This window comes from Podarcis pityusensis, assembly GCF_964106645.2.
Source record: "Podarcis pityusensis genome assembly, chromosome: 4".
NCBI lineage: Eukaryota > Metazoa > Chordata > Lepidosauria > Squamata > Lacertidae > Podarcis > Podarcis pityusensis.
Genome location: NC_138027.1, coordinates 40746631 through 40766824, shown reverse-complemented (window position 1 = coordinate 40766824; position 20194 = coordinate 40746631). Strand labels below are relative to the sequence as shown.

The window sequence follows — 20194 nt, the reverse complement described above, 5'->3', positions numbered from 1 at the left end:
AAGTTGTCTTCAGCCTTTTTAGGACTGCAACCCACAGTGAGGCCAAACTGGTTTGGGATCCACAACTTTTTATCCTACGCTTAGGTAGGTGTGGTGCTGCTGTGACATACCTTAGATTACTGTGACCCAGCAGTGGGCATTTAATAATGGTTAGGTCCCCCCCCCCCCCCACAGTACAGAACTTAGTATAGCTCAGCACAGATTATACTTCAGAAAACTGGCCACTGCTCCAACAGTTCTGCCATGTGAAGATACTGATTTTAATCTAAAATGTTTACCGTCTGTATTTCAGGCAGAGGGATCGCACAAGGCATATTACGAATTAAAGTATTTTTCCATCTTCAACATCTTAGTCATGACTTAACTGTGGCATGAAAAATGTAAATCAAGTTGGTCCAGTAGCACCTTCATGCACATCTTGCCAAAAAGATGTGTGTGCCCAATTATCACCAAACCTACCCCCCACAGCTTGCAACTCCATACACTGCATCAAATGCTACCGAAAGGGCTGGTTCCCTTATCCTCAAGAGCAGTTTTGGAGGAAGGGGTATTCTGCAACCACAACCACTGCTCACAGCCCTTAAGATCATGAAAAACCTACTAAAGTTACGCAGCTTAAGGTTTTATTGTTTAGTAGAAGGTTTTATTTCCATGTAAAGAGACTGCTTTCTAAACTTATAGAAAAAAACATGCTCTACCAACTTTAGTAAAAATTCACACAGGGCAAAATGAACAAGATTAAATCTAGGTCCCTTGGGAAGTTGCTTTGCAGATGAGATCTGAGGAGCTGAGCTTGAATTTCTACTTCTCCAGTTCTTTGGCTTTTAGGTCTTGGTTATACCTGTCAGAAAAAGAATAGCCAATTATGGTTACAATTCAAGGTTTAGGTTACATATTTTAGCTTTCCCAGACACGATCTGGGTGCATGTGCTTCCAAGGAGGGGCTGCTCTTTGCCAAGGTTAAGATATCATATACTACTATTGACTGTGGCAGAGGAGGGGGCAGTGACAGAAGCAGCTTTTCCCTCCTCCCCTTACATGTTTTCTGATCATTGTTGACTTTTTTGGGGGGGGGGGCGGTATATTTCAAGAAAGCATTTGCTCTGTTTACAACCAGACGCAAAGTGAGGGAGCACTTACTGTTGCAAGGTAGGATATCTGCTTTTGAAACCCTGCCTCTTATACAACTTCACAAATATTTGTAGGCCACCTTTTAAGATGTAAATCCCCTTTAAGCACTATTTGAAAAGTAGCTTAATTATTCTATGTTAAAAGTTGGGAGAAGGCATATAGGTAAAATAGCCTGGCAGGGATAGGATTTCCATTGCACAAGCCAAATAAAGCTTGAATATTGATAAATACAATGGTTTAGATTGGGGACTGAGAAGTCTCACAGGGAGAGGTGTGGGAACAACCCTCTTGGTTGCCATGCCTTGAGTAGCATGGCAGCAAATGAAGTTTCTCTGTCATCACTCCCCATGACAGAACATTGGATGTTTCATGTACTGTTAAAGCAAATGAGTCATGCCAGGAAAAAGGTTGAGAAGCCCTAAAGTGAAGAAAGCAGCTCAGCTAGTCTGAAGAACAGATCCTAGAATAGGCTACAACTTAGTCTTCTGACCTACTTGCCATACGTACCTCCATATACGGTATAGCTGAGAGCCTCCAGCACAGCCAACAAAGAAGTTAACTGTAAAGAGACCCCAGTTTTTAGGAATAATAACTAGAGAATATCTTGACCAGATAAGACCTGTTGGATCATAAAGAAAGCAAAGGTTTAATACCAAGTAGATTTATTAGTACCAAAGGTCAACAATGATTGTAGTATCAGATGTTCAGATTCGGAGAAAAGTTGCATCTAAACATGATAGAAAGCTTCATGCTTATGCCAAGTTGGGTGTTCTCAGTTATTTATGAGCCAATTATCCCCCCCCCCCAATACTTATAGAATGGAAGATGGCAGCACTAGGAACTGGCATCCCAATCCATAATGTGTTACATGGAAGCAATAACTGGTTCTTTCCTCCACAACTTTTATTATCAGCTGATGATTTTTTTAACATTTAATTAAAAAAATTTTAACAGCAAAGTGAGAATAAACATACCTGTGGCCATTAGCACAGCAGATTGTGATGTGCTGAGTTTATCTGCTGGTCTGGTCATATCAGCCATCCCAGCACATACCAAGCCCTATAAAAGGAAGTAGCAGCCAGCTTTAGTGCAGTATTATAGCAGTGTGTCTTCATTAATTAGAACCTAGTCAACAGGAGCTATGGGGTGTTGGGGAGCAGTAGCACCTCTGGTGAGGAAGACATTGTGCTCATTCTGGGGTAGTTTGTTCATCTTTGGTCCCCACCCTGCACTCGACTCTCACTTGTGGCTCCTAGAAGCTATCAGCATGCAACAGTAGCCACACCCTAGGAATGGCTTCAAATGGCTGGCTAAACCAGGTGAAGGTAACCAATGAGTCTCAAACCCTCAGTGTGTTAGGAACTTCCCCTGCATGCAAAGCCAGGCTCTGGTAGATTGAGCGAATGAGACCAATAGTGGGTCCAACGGTCAAGAAGGTAGATTTTGCATGTACTGGAGCAGGAAGTGAGAGGGCAGATGGGGCTTGTCAGTTTGGGAATGCAGCCCATCTAGGAGAAGGAAAACTCAGATCCTATACCTCTGCTGCTTTGTGGGATATCTTTGCGAGAAGAAAAGGTTAAGCAGTAAACCCTACACAAATTCAGAGTGGTGTCCCTAAGACGGTTGGATGGCATCTTGTATACCTCCTTCCGGCAATTCTTGCAGCCAAGCTGGTGCCAGACATATTGCTCTGCTTTCCTTTGGACCACATCAGCAAGGCCAAGAGGGAGGTCTTGTTGTCTGGGCAGCCCAGGACCCCCATACACACTGCCCAGGCTTATGCTCTAGGGAGGTCAGCTGGGTGCTGCTAACACAGCGGTTTGACTTCAGCCCCGGAGGCGCACTCCAGTGTCTCTTGAGACAGACGGATTCCAACAACAACCGTTACTATAGTTCATGCACTTCACAATTTAAGAGCTAGAGTAACTCCCATGTTTAGGGGACATGTTACATGGGAGGAAAAGTTGGTGGAGACAAATAATAAATTTTAGCTGGTTTGGACAGCCAGCTGAATCTTGTGATTCTTAATCCTGTTGAGTGGATTAAGTAGGTGAGGTACAAATAGTGGCTTGTACTACTGCAACTGAAACAGCAAGAGTTCTTGCTGCTTTCAGAAAGCCTCCAATGTGCTACTTCAGGAATAAGGGTTTTGCCTTTTTCCTGTGCTACACAGGTCAAAATATATGATTGCCACTGCTGAGTGTATCTGGTATTATTAGGCTTCAAACACACTATAATTGATTGATGAAGCATTGCCCATTGTCCCAGACATTCCATACTTGTACAGATGAAGCAAAGAAGCTTGGCCTGTTTTAACTGAAAAAGTGCAAAGAGATTCGTCTCCACAGGAAAAAGATGGCAATTATACAAGGCTGGTCCCAGAGGAACTTGACACCCAGCTAAGAGTTGTTTGAGTTAATTAACATATTGGGCAGGAAATATTTTCTAAAAGTTTTGGGACTTGCTAGACAAGACAATACAGATTTCTTGTCACTTAAAGCATCAGTGAATACTTGGGAATTAATAAGGAGAGAGTGTTGCAGAATAAAGGTGCTACAGCTGAAAAGACCCTGCACTTCATGCTCACTCACCATGCCTCAAAATGTTAGGACACTGAGCAGAAGAAAGATCATACTACACAGGAACGTTCACGTGGAAGCAAATGGCCCTTGAAATATCAAGGCCTAGGTATTTTAAGGGCTTTGTGCATCAAAACCAAATGCAGTATTTAAGAACTGGAAAGTTGTGTTTCCCAATTCCAATAAGCAGTCTTGCTGTATTTATATTAAATGTATGTCCTACTGATACTAGTGGCTTCCAACTAGTGACTATATAAAGTCGCCAATGCCATGGTTGTAGGTGTAGGTGCAACAAAATAGCACTATGATAGTTCAGAGAGAAGACATGCAGTGTTAGTACCTAGTTTAGTAGAAATTTCTGCTAAACTGTCAGATAGCATTTCAACACAATTAAGGTGGGACTTATTTCTACATCTTTCTTCCAACATATCCAAATGCTTCTCATGGACCAGCAGAATTCAGGCAAGAAGAAAGAGTTGTCTGTCTATATACACAAACAACATAATTATTTTTAGTCAGGTTCCGTTAAAATACATGCACCACAATTTAATTTATTTGTGTATAGCCTGCCCGTCTCCCACAAAGGGCTCCAGGGAGGAAACAGAGTGGAATACATTTTTTTGAGGGTGGGGAGTCTTGTGGCACCTTAAATACTGACCAATTTATTATGACATAGGCTTTTGTAGACTACAGTGCACTCTTTTCAGATGTATGAAGTGTTATTTTGAGCTACATGTATTGGGTGGGGGAGAAGTGTAAAACAGTGAGGTCAGAAGCAAATGAAATGCAGTACAATAGTGATAATTACTAGCAGTGGCCAGTCACAACAAAAAATTGTCAACAGTACAAACCTCTTCTCAACTTACCCATTTCATAATAGGGGCCCAGAAAAACACTGTTTTAGGACCTGAAAGAGAAATATTTCATTAGCTACATGATTCTGCTGTGTGACAATTTGCACAAAACCACTGAATTATGTGAATTATTAAAACAGCAAGTAGCCTTGGTGCACATGCACCAACAGAATAGTTATGTTTTACACTACAGCACAGGGGAGAAGTGATAAAAGCTCTTCTGCTGAGGTGCAATCAAATATCTGAAAACAGGAAATGGGAGTTATGACACAAAGGACAGTTTTACCAAAGTGGTGGAAGAAAATGCAGATGACACCCACACACATAAAGAAATATTATCCCCTGCCCCAACACTGCTGCATTTGTCCAGAGGTACCAGGCACTACTTTCTGCCATGATTAGCTGGGGCCCCCATCATGTGTGGGGCAGGAACAAATGTTTCTGTCTCTAGTACAGTACTTGTTACCAGTGCAAAAACTACAACAGATCCACAAAATTGCTTTTCTCCTGCAACACAGGTTTTGCAATTGTCTGTTGATCCATTTTTCCTTATGTGTAATCATAATACTTATACAACTCTATTCAAAGCACCTCATGAGGAATCTGACACCAAGCTGAATGCATATTCTGCTTCCTACCTTCTGTTGTCTGACCTGTTCAAACTACTTTTGTACCTTTTTTTGTAGCACCTGAAGGATTTGCTACAAACACTTCGAGGTGTAATTAAAAGAAATGCAGAAAACAATGTTGCTCCTATGGAAGTGATGGCCAATTTCACGATTCTCTGGAGCCATTCTTCTTCAGAGATTAAACCAAGGTCTTAAAGAGTACTTTGCCATACAATGTGACCTTTTCACAGGTGTTGAGCTCTATAGCAGCTTCATTAAGTGTGAACCCCAAAATTGGGATTCCCTCCAATCTTGTGCCAATTTTCTGCAGTCATTTTGCAGTGCGAACGCTGCATTACTGAGTAATTGCTACATGAATTGGGGATCATAGGTATCACCCAGAAACCCAACATTGTTTCATTCACTTCAACCCTTTTTGTAGCAAAACCCTCACATTTTGCAGCACCTCCAAAATTAGGTTACTGTCTTACTCATTGTGGGTCCATACTAGAGTTACTGTTCTTCACCTTTGTTTTTCAATGAATGTATGAGACTGGTGCACAACCACTAAACAACAAGACAACTGTCTGGCAAGTTCACATTTGGTAATACTCTGTTTTTAGTGTCTATTAAGTTTAAAACACACTTAGAAGATGCCCCAAAGAGCTCACTAGGATTGCCTTCTGGGAAGCAGAACTTGCAAGTCAACAGTTATTCACTTGTGAAGGTGAAGCAAGATGTGGGCATTTCACTACAAAACCACTGCAAAACTTTGGTACCGATTTGAAGAAGAACTTCTATAGAAGTTGTTCTAGAGTTAAGCTATGCAACTGAGAGAAACATTAAGTCAAGATGTTATGTAGGTAAATGAAGATGCTACTTTCAGTGATGGGATTATTCAGGTTGTTTTTTTCAGAAATCATTATTCCTAAATATACTTAAATTTGTTGCAATCTGTACATTTCTTGCAAGACAGCAGCCCAGTTATTCTTGATGCATTTGAGGAATTCTAAAGAGCTTTCTATTCAGAGGAGCTACACAAAGAACAAATGGAAAGCTCCAAGTCATGTGGTACTGCTGCCAACACCAACTTTCTATTGCATAGCAACAGTCACGAAAAGCAGAGATGGTTACTTTTCAGAACTTTTCATGTCCTTTAGCAAGACTGACAAACTATTGTGAAAGACAGAAATAGTACTGAAACAAGTATAGATAATTAGGGTGTTTCACAAACCAGATGTGACAGGATTTTCCTCAGCTACTGCAGCTTGTATTCTAGGTAAAATGTCACTTATCAAATTAGGCCATCAAACTGACCTGCACCATGGACATGACGCAGATTTGGAAAATATGCCTGAATGCCAACAGCAGTTCAAACTTGGACACTCAGTTCAACACGTATGAAACTAAGCCACATCTTTAGTCAAAACCTTTCCTTTAAAAATGAGCCAACATTTGTCAGAAGCTCTTGAAGAAATGCTTTTTGGAATAAACTTTTTGCTACATGTGGACAGTAAACTATTATTCCATGAATTCCCTTTTCCAGAAAGTGAAGATGACATTGTGAGGAAAGGAATCTGCAACACCTGACATTAATTTATTGTATTCCTTTCATTGCTTGACTTCAGAGCCTTAATAATACAGCAAGTATATGAGCTACTCATAAGATATGTTTCACAAACATTATGTCAGTAATCCTCAGCACTATTGAGTAAGTTAGAGCAGCACTGTAATTTGCTACCTACAGAATCCAGAGCAAAGGCTGAATCAGATAGTCCTCAATCTAAAGTCAGGAACTATACTAAAGTCATGACATGCAAAACTAATTTTAAATTTGCATAAATGGGAAGTAGAGTCCCAACTTCAATTTTAAAGTACAATATGACAAGTTCTGCACTACTATAATTCAGTATTTGTATTCACACTTCCCTGACAGACAGTGGTTTATTTCTTCTGCAAGCTTCTTTCACAAGAAATAAATGTTTCTGCCGTCAGGCCTTTGGTATCAGTTGGATCACCTTTCATGGTATTTTTCATTTGTGTAAGAGGCATAGTACTTTGCTGAATCCAAGTCTCCCAATAAAAGCTGAGACTATAAAGTAGCATAATGCAGGAACACGTTATGTTCTGCACAGAGAATTTACATCCACAATTAAGTAATGCAGTTACTGAAGTATAGATAAGATTAGCTTTTGCAACTACCAGAAAATCTTATGACAAGTGATTCCTCTGTCCAAACACCACAAACTGGCTTGCACTAAAGAGTGGCAAAGGAAGAAATAATCTTGTTAATTGATTTTTGTCTTTTTATAAAGCCCATCACCAAATGACCTCTAAAGGATTCACACTGGAGAGATAGTAAAGCCAAAGAAGCCAGTTGCAGATAAAAAAGGAAAGATAAAGAGCTGCATGTTTAAAAATGGATTATAAGTAATGATAAGAGAATACCAGTACTTTCCCCAGTAAGTAAATCAAAGGGTGATTATGGTTAAATTCAGTCTAGAGGAAAAGTCAACAACAGAGTAGGAATTTGTAATCAAGTCTACCAGTTTCCTAATTTTTAGACTATTTTGTTATCCAGTTATGTTGTTGACAGCCACCAAGAATCACAATGTTTTAGGAAGTTTTGAGAAAGAAAAACCTAATGGCAGTTTCCACTGAAAACCTATATTTCAAAAGTCCCTTGAATGAACAGAAGAGAATCTCCTGACAATATGATAAATGAGGGATGGTGTGTGTGTGTGGGGAGGGATTACTTCCTATAACTCACTGCTTTTCTTTCAACGTGCGTGGGAGTAAAGTAGTCGGCTACCTTTCTAGGACCTACTGTATAATTTCTGCGGTTAGGCAATCATTAAGGCCACCTCTGGATTTTAGTGGGCCCTAAGCAACAGAACTGCAGGGAATCCTTTCTGAACATGCAAGTTTTTGAGGAGCTGGTGCAATCTGACTAAGCAGCATCCCTTCACAAGAAAACAATCTTTTAAAGGAGCAGACAGTTGCAAGATTGACCCATGCCATGTAGGAAAGCCCCAACTTTATCCTCTAAGCTGACCTGCTTCAATGAAGGACAGGCATCTTGAATTTTAAATAGCAGCACAGAAAGAGGACTTTCAGCAGGTGCAGCTTCTCTTACCCCTACATGACAATTTCTCTTTGCATCTGGTCACCATAATAAATCTCTCTCACCATTCCCAGTGAAAGGAAAGTTTGTTTTCCCAGAAGCATCTATGTCAAAGAGGACAAACAGAACTTTGACTTCTATGCAGCCTTTGTTAACGACAATAGCAATTAACCTGCAGGAAGCAGAAGCATAGAAGGGCTGGTCTCAGGCTGCACAAAGAAGGCCAAAAAACTACAACTCAGACCTCCACAAAGCTTGCCTGCCCATCACCATGGAAGAAATGCTACCACCTTGCAGGAGTTCTCAAGGACAGAAACTAAACCATCTACTTTGCCATGTCTCCAAGTACTAACCAACTCTGACCTGGGGCTTTTAAATTTTATTTCTACCCCACTCTTTTGCCAAAGAATTCTGTCCCCACCCTGGCCTTTCCCTACTCTCCATAATCCTGTGAGGTAGGTCAGTATGAGAGATGGCAACTAGTCCAAGGCCAACGGCCATGGGGAGATGAACTCCAGTCCCTGGTCTGAATGACCAGATACAACACAAGCGCACATTTTCCACTACCAGGGTGGCCTCTCCAGGTTTATAAGCAGGGAACTGAGGCACTGGAGGGTGGGAGGGGGCTCTGTTTTGTTTCCACGCATATATTATTTGTTTTTACAAATAAAGGTTCTCTCTTTCTCTCAGACACACGCACACTTTCACATACACCATTTCACGAGTTATCCCCAGCTGGCGAGCAAGGAAACGACCTCCCCCATCTCCTCCTCCCCTCAAATACCTGCCGGGTGGTTGTACAAGGGACGCAGCCGGGGCGGCAGCATGACCTCGATTCGGTCCAGGAACCGGTGGTAAGAGGCACGAAACCCCGCGGCGGCGGCGGCCATTCTGTGTGCGGGTGACAGCGACTGATGCAACGAAGCCCCCGCTCGACCTGTCGTCGTCCTCCTTCTCCTCCGTCTGAGCAGAGGAGGGGGGAAAACACAAAAACCCACAACCCCTCCTCACGAACAGAAGCAGGTGGTGGGGCGAGCCGCTGTTCCTGATTCCGATTTGTTCACGGACGGAGCAAGAGGCGGGGCTTAAACAGCTGGCTTTCGCGTTATTGGCTAGCTACGACATTACCGGCTTTGCCACCCGACGTTGATGACATTCTTGCGGTCAATTGGCGTCCTCTTTTTATGACGGTATGAGCGGCGGACGATGATTGATGACGATTCAAGCAAAGCTTTCGGGGACCTGGCTCCCAAAACAAACATGTCCGCCTGCAATGTTCCTTTGCCCTCCCCCAGGATGGGTTTTGTTTTGAAAAGGCTCGTTAAGGGTGGTGGTTGTTGCCCTTTTAACTCCCCTGCTTAGACACCTTTGAGCAGCCCGTGTACGGAAAGCGTAAGAAAAGCCGATAAGGCGGCTTTCTCCCGGTGTCCAGACCCGTACTGAGGGATGACCGCTAAACGGCGACACGGACATCTCAATGGCCATTTTTGTGACCGTGAGCGGCGGTAGGACGAGGGGCCGGGTGAATTCTCGCGATATCCTTTGCGAGCGGATCCCTGGATGTGGGAGGAGCAGAGGAGCAGCGAGGGGAGGGGCTTAGGCTGCCGTTGCTGGCGCCCGACAGGGGTGATATTGTTGTTGAGCGGCGGGGTGGTGGTGGTGGTGGTGGTGGTTACGCGCGCGTAAAGCGCGCACGCGGGTCTCCATGGTGAAGGCGGGGGAGGGGGCGGCCTCAGCAAGTGGCAGCGACTGATGTCGCTGGCGGCGGCGAGTCGGATCCCCCTGGTCAGCGCGCGGTGCCATGTCCCGGGGCTGCTGTACCCACCTCCTGTGGGATGTGAGGCAGCGGAGTTTGGGGCTGGAGGAGCCCGGCCTGTTGCGGAGGCGATACCTAGGTGAGGAAGGAGAAGGGCGAGAGGGCGGGGTCTGAGGCGCTGGGGGGGAAGCTGAGGTGGTCGTGGTCGCCCTTGCCCCCCCCCCGCCTCTTTCTCGGCGCTCCGGCTGAGGGGAAGGGCGGGCGGGGTTGTTGCGCGCTGTGGTGGGGCTGCTTCGCTGACCCCCAGCCCCCTCCTCGGGTCATCGCTGGGGGCGGGGTGGAGAGAAGAGGCGGCCCTTCAGCTATGGTGGTCGGCTCAATAGCTGACCCCATTCCGTCCTCCTTCTCCCTTCTCTTGTATATACAGCAAGTTTCCACGACGGTTTCGTGAGAGGGTGGGGGTGGGGGTGGGAATGAGCGTCGGGTCCTTTTTGGAAAAGCAAAACCGAACTGCGACGGCACGAAACGTTCAGAAGTATTTCTAGTGTGCTTGTCTCTCTTCACGTATAATCCCCCCCTCCCGTTTGCACTACGCTCGGAGATTTTTCTGAAATAATTTGGGGAGTGGCGTTTCACTCCCTCTTTCTGCAACTTCCCCCTCATCTTTGGATGCTGAGTTGGAACTCGATAGTACTTATTCTATGATATATAAATATTCTCACACACTTGCACCCCCAGCCCGTGCAAAAAGTCGCAAAGAGAAATCAGAACGGCTTAGTGTCTCTGCTTGCTGTTGGCATGAGCTAAACAGGTTGTGGATGTATTTAACTGTTGAAGGCATTTTTAAGTGTCATAAAACTGTACCTCCCATAGATTCCCCCCCCCAACTCCCTGCAAAGAAGAATGTAGCACGTGATTGCTTCTAGTATATTGATTCATAGAAAAGTTTGGCTGTATTTGCTTGTGTTAACAAATCTGCATACAATAATAACTATCATTTATGGATTCTGGGTAAAGTTTGTCTTGGGCAGTGATAGCTAGTTAAATGTTGCACTTTTTCTATTAGAAACTTACTAATTTCACTGCATTTTCTGAAAGCATTACAATATTGCTACAAAAATTGGATTTTTCCGATTTTAATTTGATTTTTTATATACAAACATAAATATTCTTTGGACTCAAGGACAGCTTACTTTTTTACCCAATACTGGAGGTCTTCAATCTGTTCTTTAACATATTGCTGAATAAAAGTAGATGAAAATTTATATGATGACATATATTTGATAGTTTAAAAGCAAATGCACCAATCTACAAGGGATATTTGTTCTCATGACTTTCATTGATCTGCTTCCTACTGAACTTGTGTTTGATATGGATGGAAGTGAGGCATTCATCAGTGATACGCACCAGAGCACAACTAGATTTGGACTTGTGCCACAATCTTTCCCCCACATGTTTTATTACCTCCCTTCCTCTGGGAATTGGCTTCAAAGTGAAATTTAAGACTATTTAAAGGCGTTATCAAGTAGCTTTCCCCACTCTGTTCTTTATCTATGGTCTGATTGACATCATTGTCATTAGGTATAGAATCACAGATCTAATTGGCTAGAGTTATCTTATGATGATAACTTAAGTGCAATAACTTAATTGATTGATGATAACTAAGTGTAAGTTACTAATAACCATGTGTTAAGTGTAGGAATGAATTGGGGAGGCTAATGCTCAAAGAAGCATTTTATTACTGCAGAAATATTGACTATGTATTTCAATTATTATTTAATTGGAAGAAAGGGGTCTTCATAGATTTTACTGTGTAGACCACCAAAAACAGCTCACTTGAAAAATATTTTTTTACATCACTGCTCTTGCTTTCTTTTCTGTATTACAGCAAGGGCACAGGAGCAGAGTGATGACCATGTTTTTTTTTAAGTGACCTTTTGGAGAGGGTCATGGCATGTTACCTTGTTTTACTGTTTGAAAGTTTAGTTTAATTTAGAAATGAGTGCTTAAGATGAGAGAACTCCTTTGTGTATTTTGATCCAATATAACTTTTAGATGTGTATGGCATAAAGTTTCAACGTATTCGTTGTTATATTTTATTTACACCTTCATGTTTTTCATTACAGTAATAAATAGTACAGCTGAGCCCCATTCTCTATTGATTTCCATCAAATGGTTGCTTATACAGTCATTTTATGTTACCTTGTTGCAGATTTAGAGTCAAAATATGTTAAAATGCTATACTTGTATATCTTGAAACATACCTAAAGAGAAACACATATTTGCAAGTTAATTCAGTAAGTTTTGAAATTCCTCAGTCATTGTGGCTGAGAAATCTGTTAACATTTTGAAGGAATTGACCTTTCCCCCAGAGAACATCAAATCCTAGAGACATGTAGAATTATATAAGTTTCATAGGCCACTCTTTACTGAAGTAATCACCTAAAGTGTTTGAGAATCTGTAAAGAAAGTAGCTAAATCTATAAGCCTTCTTGTCCTCTCTTAAAGTGGCGAGTGGACTCATTCACCTATGGTGTCCCCAACCATGTAGATGAAGGAAACAAAATTTGCTATTGGATAAAGGAACTGAAATAAACACAGTTTTGAAAAATATGTTTGTCAAAGAAATTGTTTCTAATTGTAGGTTATGTGTTTGGGATATAAGATAATAATTGTAGGTAATGTTTGGCTATGTGATGCTATATATTTGGAATTTAAAAGCATATTTATATTGTGTTCACAGTAACTGATTTTGAATTAAAATAGCCACCTGTAGCCTGAGTTAAATCAGCAACCAATATTCAAGCCTGAAATTACCTATTTTATTCCTATTGTACTTATTTTCTAACAAACCTGCATTTGTAGTAGTGTGGGTATTCCTAGCTTTATTTAATTGCCACACTTTCACTGAGCAATGAGAAAGTATGAAGCAGCTTTCTAAACTCAATCTGTGTGGGAGGAAAGAGCAGTGACATATTAAAGCACCTTGGGAATACTCTAGGATCCAACTTTGTCACTGATGCCCATGTGGTTCAAAGTGCTTTCTACCAGCTGATGCCTATTGTGGATAGAAGTGAAGTAGAAAGTTATCAGTATTTTGGTATAATCCAGATTACACTGCAGCAATGTGTTTTGTTTAGGACTGCCTTTGAATACTGTTAAGTAATGAGCTAGTACAAAATACAGCTGCAGATTTTTGATAGGGACCAGCCAGTTGGACCATACCTCATAATTTCTTAGATATCTTTACTGATTATTGGTTACACAGCTTTGGACAAGGGCATTTGGAGGTATGCCTGCTACACAGCTAGTAGGCCAGTGCATCTAGATCATTGTGGGATTTGCACCTCGCTGTGTTCCCATCTTCTGAGTGAGAGGGTGACAAGTGGGGAGAGTAGGCTGTTTCACTTGTGATGTCCTGCCTTTGGAATTCTCTTCTCAGCAAGATTTGCCTGGTGCCTTCTTTGATACCTTTTTTGCTGCCACAATAATACGTTTTCTGGGCCTTCAGTTACCGTATTTTTCGCCCTATAGGACACACTTTCCCCCCTCCAAAAATGAAGGGGAAATCTGTGTGCGTCCTATGGGGTGAATGCAGGCTTTCGCTGAAGCTTGGAGAGCGAGAGGGGTTGGTGCGCTCTCCAGGCTTCAGGAAGCTATCTGCAAGCCTGGGGAGCCTGCGGGAGTTCCCGCAGGGCTCCCTAGGCTGCGGATAGCATCCTGCTGCACGGAGCGTGGGGCGCGCTGAAGCAGAGTGCCCCACGCTTTGGGCGGACATCGGGCAGCCCCACAAGCTCGGGGGACAGCGGGGAGGCGGAGCGCCGCCATCCCGCTGTTCCCCGACCTGGTTTGGATTCCCTGACCTGCTTTTGGGGGGCAAATAAAGGAATTTTTTTTTTACTTTATTTCCCCCCCCCAAAAAAAAACCTAGGTGCGTCCTATGGGCCGGTGCGCCCTGTGGGACGAAAAATACAGTACTTTTCTTTTGGTTTCAACTCTTTGACTATGATTTTTATTGTTGCTGCTTTTAGTGTTTTACCATTGAGTTGTTTACAACCCTTTTGCTGTTTTAAATATTTAAATATTTTGTACTGGCTTTGTTGTAGGAGTGTATTTATATTGAAGGGCAGCATATAAAATTACCAGAAGAAAGTTTTGTCACACCCGTTTACAGACATACAGACAAATTAAGCAGGTGTAGAAAAAGGCAGCAACAGTCCTAAAGCAACATCAGTGTAGTGGACTCAACTCTGGAATTTCCTACCACTAGAAATCAGACAGACACTGTCCCTATTAAGTTTCAGAGAACAGCTTAAAACAGTTTCATTTTAGGCCTTTGCATCATGAACATGGTTCTAATGCTCTACACTGATGTTTTTATTTATGTTTCAAGTTTTGTGCGTTGTACATTTTTTTTATTCGTAAGCCTCTGAGACGTGGTGAAAAGCAGTGCATATTTTTTTAAAAAAAGAAACCGTCACCACCTGTTGTATGAAGTCTGCTTCTGACAGTCTGTTCCAAAAATGTAAAATAGCATTCTCATTATTTGGCCAATTTTGTCCTGTTAACAATCCTGATGGGCTGATATCACCTGATATGCTGATATGCTCATGAAGGTGGTTGCACCAAGTTTCTTCAAAGAGATACTTTTGCATTAAACAGCAAATCTATAGCAATATATATATCTATACATTTATATCTATACAGCAATATCTATACATTGCAATTGCCTGTGTGTTAATTAGTTGGGCTATATCTAATGCTGTAGCTCTGCTGGTGCAAGGGACTTGCATGTGTACATTGGGACTTCCATTTCTTCTCTTCCGTCCTGCGCCCTCCCATAAGCTCCAGAGGGTTGGGGGATTCTGCTGGTGGGTTTCTGCTGGCATAACATTGTCTACAAACCAATGCAATTAAATTTCGGATCACAACTAAAAGCTTAAAAAAATAAAGTCAAGAGTTGTTTAATATTTAAAATATTTTATTTCAAAATACAGCTTTATTAGGAAATACATCTTTTTTTTAAAAATGTAACACACTAGTGGGAGCAGGGAGAATAAAGAGACTGTAAGATAGACTGAAGAAGAGTAAACTAAATTTTAGAGAATATGTGGCATATTGCAAAATATTTACCATAAGCAACAGTAGATAGAAGTATGATTGTTTAAGAACGATCTTAGATTGCCTACCTTCTTATAGCATAATCTTTAGTTCATAGCACTGCAGCTTTTAGTTGTGCTATCAAGTTCAGTATTAATACAGTGGCATTAGTTTGAAAGGGGCTCTAATGCAGTTTGAAAAAGTTTATAGGTCTTGTGAGAGTTGTTTGCTTAGCATTGCATTTCATGTAGGATGACACAACTTCAGCATGCTTGGGAACAAGACTAGAGATACTTTTAGAATATAGCCTTGCTGGTCTCACATCTGCAGAAATGTTAATTTTAGAGGTTTGTAAAGTGAATGAAGTATCATTTAGGTCATTTGCTACAATTTAAGTACAGTATAGTAGTTTACCTAGCAATCTTGACAATGACCAAGTAATATTTTTTGTTTGGAAAAAGTTCAGTGTAGTAATTTTAGCAAATATTTAGTTATTTTAACACACGGTAATTTTAAAATAACTTTTAAATTCAATGTAGATGGCATTCCTGCTTGTATTCATGATTGATTGATGGTGAGGAGGGAAATACCATATCATATGGGTGACTTATCTAGACATGTACCTGATATATAAAAAATGGTGTGTTGCTTTGCTGCCTAAAGGCCAGTGTTATACTAAATCTGTTATTTTAGCCATGCCATACATACATGATAAAAATAATGTGTTTGGCAGTCATTCTTCAACATTCTTGACAGGGCTATAGTGCAACCAAGGTAAGTGTGTTGGTAGTGTAGAGAGGTAAATATACCAGAAGGAGTTTCTCCACCCCCATCATTCAGTCTGAGGTTCAGTGCTGAGGGCCTTCTAGCGGTTCCCTCCCTGCAAGAAGTGAGGTTACAGGGAACCAGGCAGAGGGCCTTCTCAGCAGTGGCGTCTGCCCTGTGGAACACCCTCCCATCAGATGTCAAGGAAATAAACATCTGTCTCACTTTTAGAAGACATCTGAAGGCAGCCTTATTTAGGGAAGTTTTAAATGTTTGATGTTCTGTTGTGCTTTTAATTCTGTTGGGAGCCTTCCCGAGAGGCTGGGGAAACCCAGCCAGATGGGCAGGGTATAATTATATTATTATGATTATGAGCCCCCACCTATTTGCAGTGTAGTCTGGACACAGTGAGAACTAGGCCTAAGTCCTTGGTTTGCTGCAGAGAACGTGAGCTTCTGCTTCTGCTAATGTTTTCTACACAATATGAAATGTGCAAAATATACCTTTTATGGTCACTTAAACCTGTAAAAGCGTATAGCATATTAAATTCCCTTTGTCATCAAAATAAAGTTGCTTTTGTGAACTTAGTATTTTAAATGTTTGACTTAGTCTGTTGCTGTAACACTGTTTACCTCAGTTAAAAGCTCAAGTGATTGTAACATTATCAGTGACTAAACAGGAAAGGTTATATTTAGCCATGCACTCATTTAAGATCTGTAGTATGTCTGAAAGTGTAATACAGCTATCAGGATTGCTACAAACAGAATTCTTTCTACTTGTACAATAGTTTTTTCCCTGTTCCTGGGTGAAAGGAAAATACATCCCAACTATTGAAATTAAAATGGGAAATTTATACTTAAATTTACTTATTGAAGAGTATTTTTTAAAGGTGATACTTTAATTAAAGTATAATGGTTATGGTACTCAGAATACTTAAAAGTTTCAGAATTATCACTTCCCAACATCACATAGAATACTAAAATCTGAATTTTCTCAGGGTGTGTTTTTTTTAATCCTGTTGGGGACAGATGTCCTCGGTGCTCTGAGCAACACTGAAATTAACAACATGTATATTGATCTGCAAAGAATAGCCAACTGTGCTGCAGGAATCACTCAGTGATCCACAATATATCTGAAGCTGTCACAGCTCTGGAATCACTGTTAAGTAAAACAAACTGGGAGTGTACAATTTTCTTCAGAGAACAACTAACATGCTTATTTATTTATTTATTTTGCTGATGACCGTATAATATTTGCTAATGATTCTGTGTAAGTGGAAAGGCAGATGCAGCAGCTGGTGAAAAAGATGACATAAAGTCAGACTGTAAAGGAAGATATTGAAAACAAAATCATGACAATTGCCTGAAAAGTCTTGTTAAAATCAGTGTTGAAGAAACTGAAAAAGCTAAAAGCTATATCTTGGCAACAACAAACACATTTGACTGGAAGGGCAATTGCAGCATAAGAAAGATGGTATGGGCCAGCTTTAATAGATTTTCATTGCATGATGATGAGTTTCCAGTGAAGACTTATAAACATAACTTTACAACACAACTATCATGCCTAGTGTGATAATTTTCTGGAATAATGTTGTATAGGTTAGCTATACAGTGATACCTTGGGTTACATATGCTTCAGGTTACATACGCTTCAGGTTACACACTCCACTAAGCCAGAAATAGTGCTTCAGGTTAAGAACTTTGCTTCAGGATAAGAACAGAAATCGGGCTCCAGCGGCGCAGCGGCAGCAGGAGGCCCCATTAGCTAAAGTGGTGCTTCAGGTTAAGAACAGTTTCAGGTTAAGTACGGACCTCCGGAACTAATTAAGTACTTAACCCGAGGTACCACTGTACTATAGTACCTGTACAAGCATATATGTGTCAGTCATATGACTTTCAAAAGAGCAAGTAGATTTCCTTACCTTAATATATTTGATCTTGAGAGATCAAAAGCTTCTGCTTGGCAAACCTAAAATGCTTTGGGCCAATCCAGTGGAAAATAGAATATAACATTGATTGCATCAAGGGAAAAACAGGTGAGGGTGAGTTGGATATGGGCAATTCCTCTGCTTACGGTGCTCATCTGATGTGAAGTATTAATTTCATAAAATGAAGGTTTTAATACATTCTCACTAGAGAATCTTTAGAGTGGAATTCAAAACTTTTATTCACACAAGTCTCCACCTTTCACTATTTCACTCTGCAACCTCTATGTGCCCCAAAATCTGTTCCAGAGGGTCCCACAACTTCCAAAGCAGACTTTGAGGATGTGGGGGTTGTAAGGGAGAGGAGTGGAATGTGAAGTCTTACTGTACAAAGGGAATGGACTCGGGCCCTTCCAGCTCTACAATTTTATGATTCTGTGGAATCTGTTCTGCATGTTGGATACAACCTTAAGTGCAACCTGTAATGCTTCTAAGACTGGTAGACTTGATTTATGTTTACATGGGTCTATTTGTAGAGAAAGCTTGTCCAAGCAATACTAGTTTGCTTTTATATGATTGAAACTCATACTGATTTGTATGAGTGGAAAGACATCTTAAACCTTTTAATTCCAATGTATTCATTTACATGATTGTGCATGCTTCTTTCCCTCATGGTTTTTTTTGCACAATGTACCGGTAATAATTCATATATTTAAGTGCTCTTGATTCTAGATTAGGGCATATGATTGTTTTCTCCCAAAAAATCACATAACAGCTGAGCAGGCATATGAAGGAACTGATCTATGAGAGGAAAATAACTATCTAGAACTCTTATTTGCCAACAGCTGGATACAAAGTAGCTACTATTTTACAATAAAGTATGGGACGAGTATCTTACCATATCATACTGAATCTCGGTCACACAATGTTTTTGTTAAAGCAAAGACAACTTAATCATTTGGCAGTGTTCACTCTTGTCCTTGCAGATGAAACAACAGGAGGGATCAGGGGCATGTGGGATGTGCTATTCCTCAAGGAAGGGACACCAGGGAAAACCAGGACATTTTAAGTGCTGAGGCCTGTGGGGAAATCTGCTCAAGTTTGGGGGCGGGTACGTATTGCCTCTGACATTGTACTGATTGGGTGATGATGCATTATGGTTCTTCCACCTGGACCCATTTTAAGATGGGTCAATGCACGCATGGCTGGATGGAACTGAGAAGGAGCTCACCCATCACCCAGAAAATCCCATACCTTTAGGAAGGTTCACATTGTGCTTTAAGAATCTTAGCTGTAGAGGCAATGCAATACCTTCCATAGAAAGAAAGAAGCCACCAATACATATATATTTATAAAACACACATATATTTATAAAGCATATTTTATAAAAAATATTAAAAATTACCTTTGTAAGTATCTAAACCTTTTTGCTAATTTTGCATTTTCCCCTCCAGGAAGGAGAGAATTTATCCAAAGATTAAAACTTGAAGCAACGCTGAATGTGCATGATGGCTGTGTAAGTGATTTTGTTGTTGTTTAAAAAGAATGCGTGCTTGAACAAGAAGTAATGGTAACTGGTATTTCCATGACAAGATGAACGTGAGCGTTTAGTATTCTTCCAAGTATATCTACTTTATTTTATTTTATTTTTTCCCCTACTGAAAATTTGTTGTTATGACACATTTTTAAAAACATGTTAGGACATACAAGATTGCTCTTGTAAGTGTGGTAAGAATTTACTTCTACACTGCCTTATTCTTACTCAGGTGAGGGACCATCTTTTAAATAAGTAAAGGAACCAAGGGAATTATTTATTATAGCTATTACAATAGGGCAGAGCTCAACTTAACATGATTGTTCTAGCCACTTAAGAAGAAGGTCTGCCACGAGGAGCATCAGAACAAGGGATTTATAGGCACAGCACACAAAGAGTTATAAGCATCAAAACATAACATTCTTAAACATCCTTCTACATACATCATGAAAGGTTACAGGTAATGGGATGTTTAAAATGTAAGGCTCCTCTGCAATTACCTTGGGGTACCCCAAGTGCCCAGGTCATTTTGACCTCAAATGTTGCATTTATGTCACTGTTCCCCTGGCAACCAGACCTTTGGCTGTGTTCTCCTATCTCCCAGGAAGCTTCAAGGATAGCTGATTTTACACTCTACAGCAAACTTAAGATAGAATAACGTCCTGGAGGGCTATTTGTGCCACTTTCAGGGTCAGATAGGAAAGGAATGCAGCATAGTAGTAATAAAATACAGGCACACAAAATCAAGCATAATACATTCTAGCCAAAGGTTCAATACAATTAATATTGGAACATTTTTAAAATAAAAAAAATCTACAT

General features: G+C 40.9%; 2 protein-coding genes across 5 annotated transcripts in view; one reads left to right on the top strand and one right to left on the bottom strand.

Moving 5' to 3' along the window:
• Positions 1–606: 606 nt before the first annotated feature.
• On the bottom strand, positions 607–9416 carry MPC2 (mitochondrial pyruvate carrier 2). Its single transcript, XM_081001569.1, has 5 exons — positions 9081–9416; positions 4577–4617; positions 2106–2190; positions 1639–1750; positions 607–841 (listed from the first exon to the last, which is right to left on the bottom strand). Exons 1-5 carry the CDS (start codon positions 9184–9186, stop codon positions 802–804), a joined length of 384 nt encoding a protein of 127 aa, XP_080857695.1. The 5' UTR covers positions 9187–9416; the 3' UTR covers positions 607–801.
• Positions 9417–9943: 527 nt separating this feature from the next.
• Positions 9944–20194, top strand: part of DCAF6 (DDB1 and CUL4 associated factor 6) — a 48265-nt gene continuing 38014 nt past the window's right edge. For 2 of the 4 annotated variants that reach the window (XM_081001501.1, XM_081001500.1), the window contains exons 1-2: positions 9944–10191; positions 19296–19357. In XM_081001501.1, coding sequence (XP_080857627.1) covers positions 10098–10191; positions 19296–19357 — 156 coding nt within the window. In that variant the 5' untranslated portion in view covers positions 9944–10097. Of the gene's footprint in view, positions 10192–18844; positions 18953–19295; positions 19358–20194 lie in introns of those variants that run through there. The other 2 variants (XM_081001502.1, XM_081001503.1) reach the window with 2 other exon arrangements.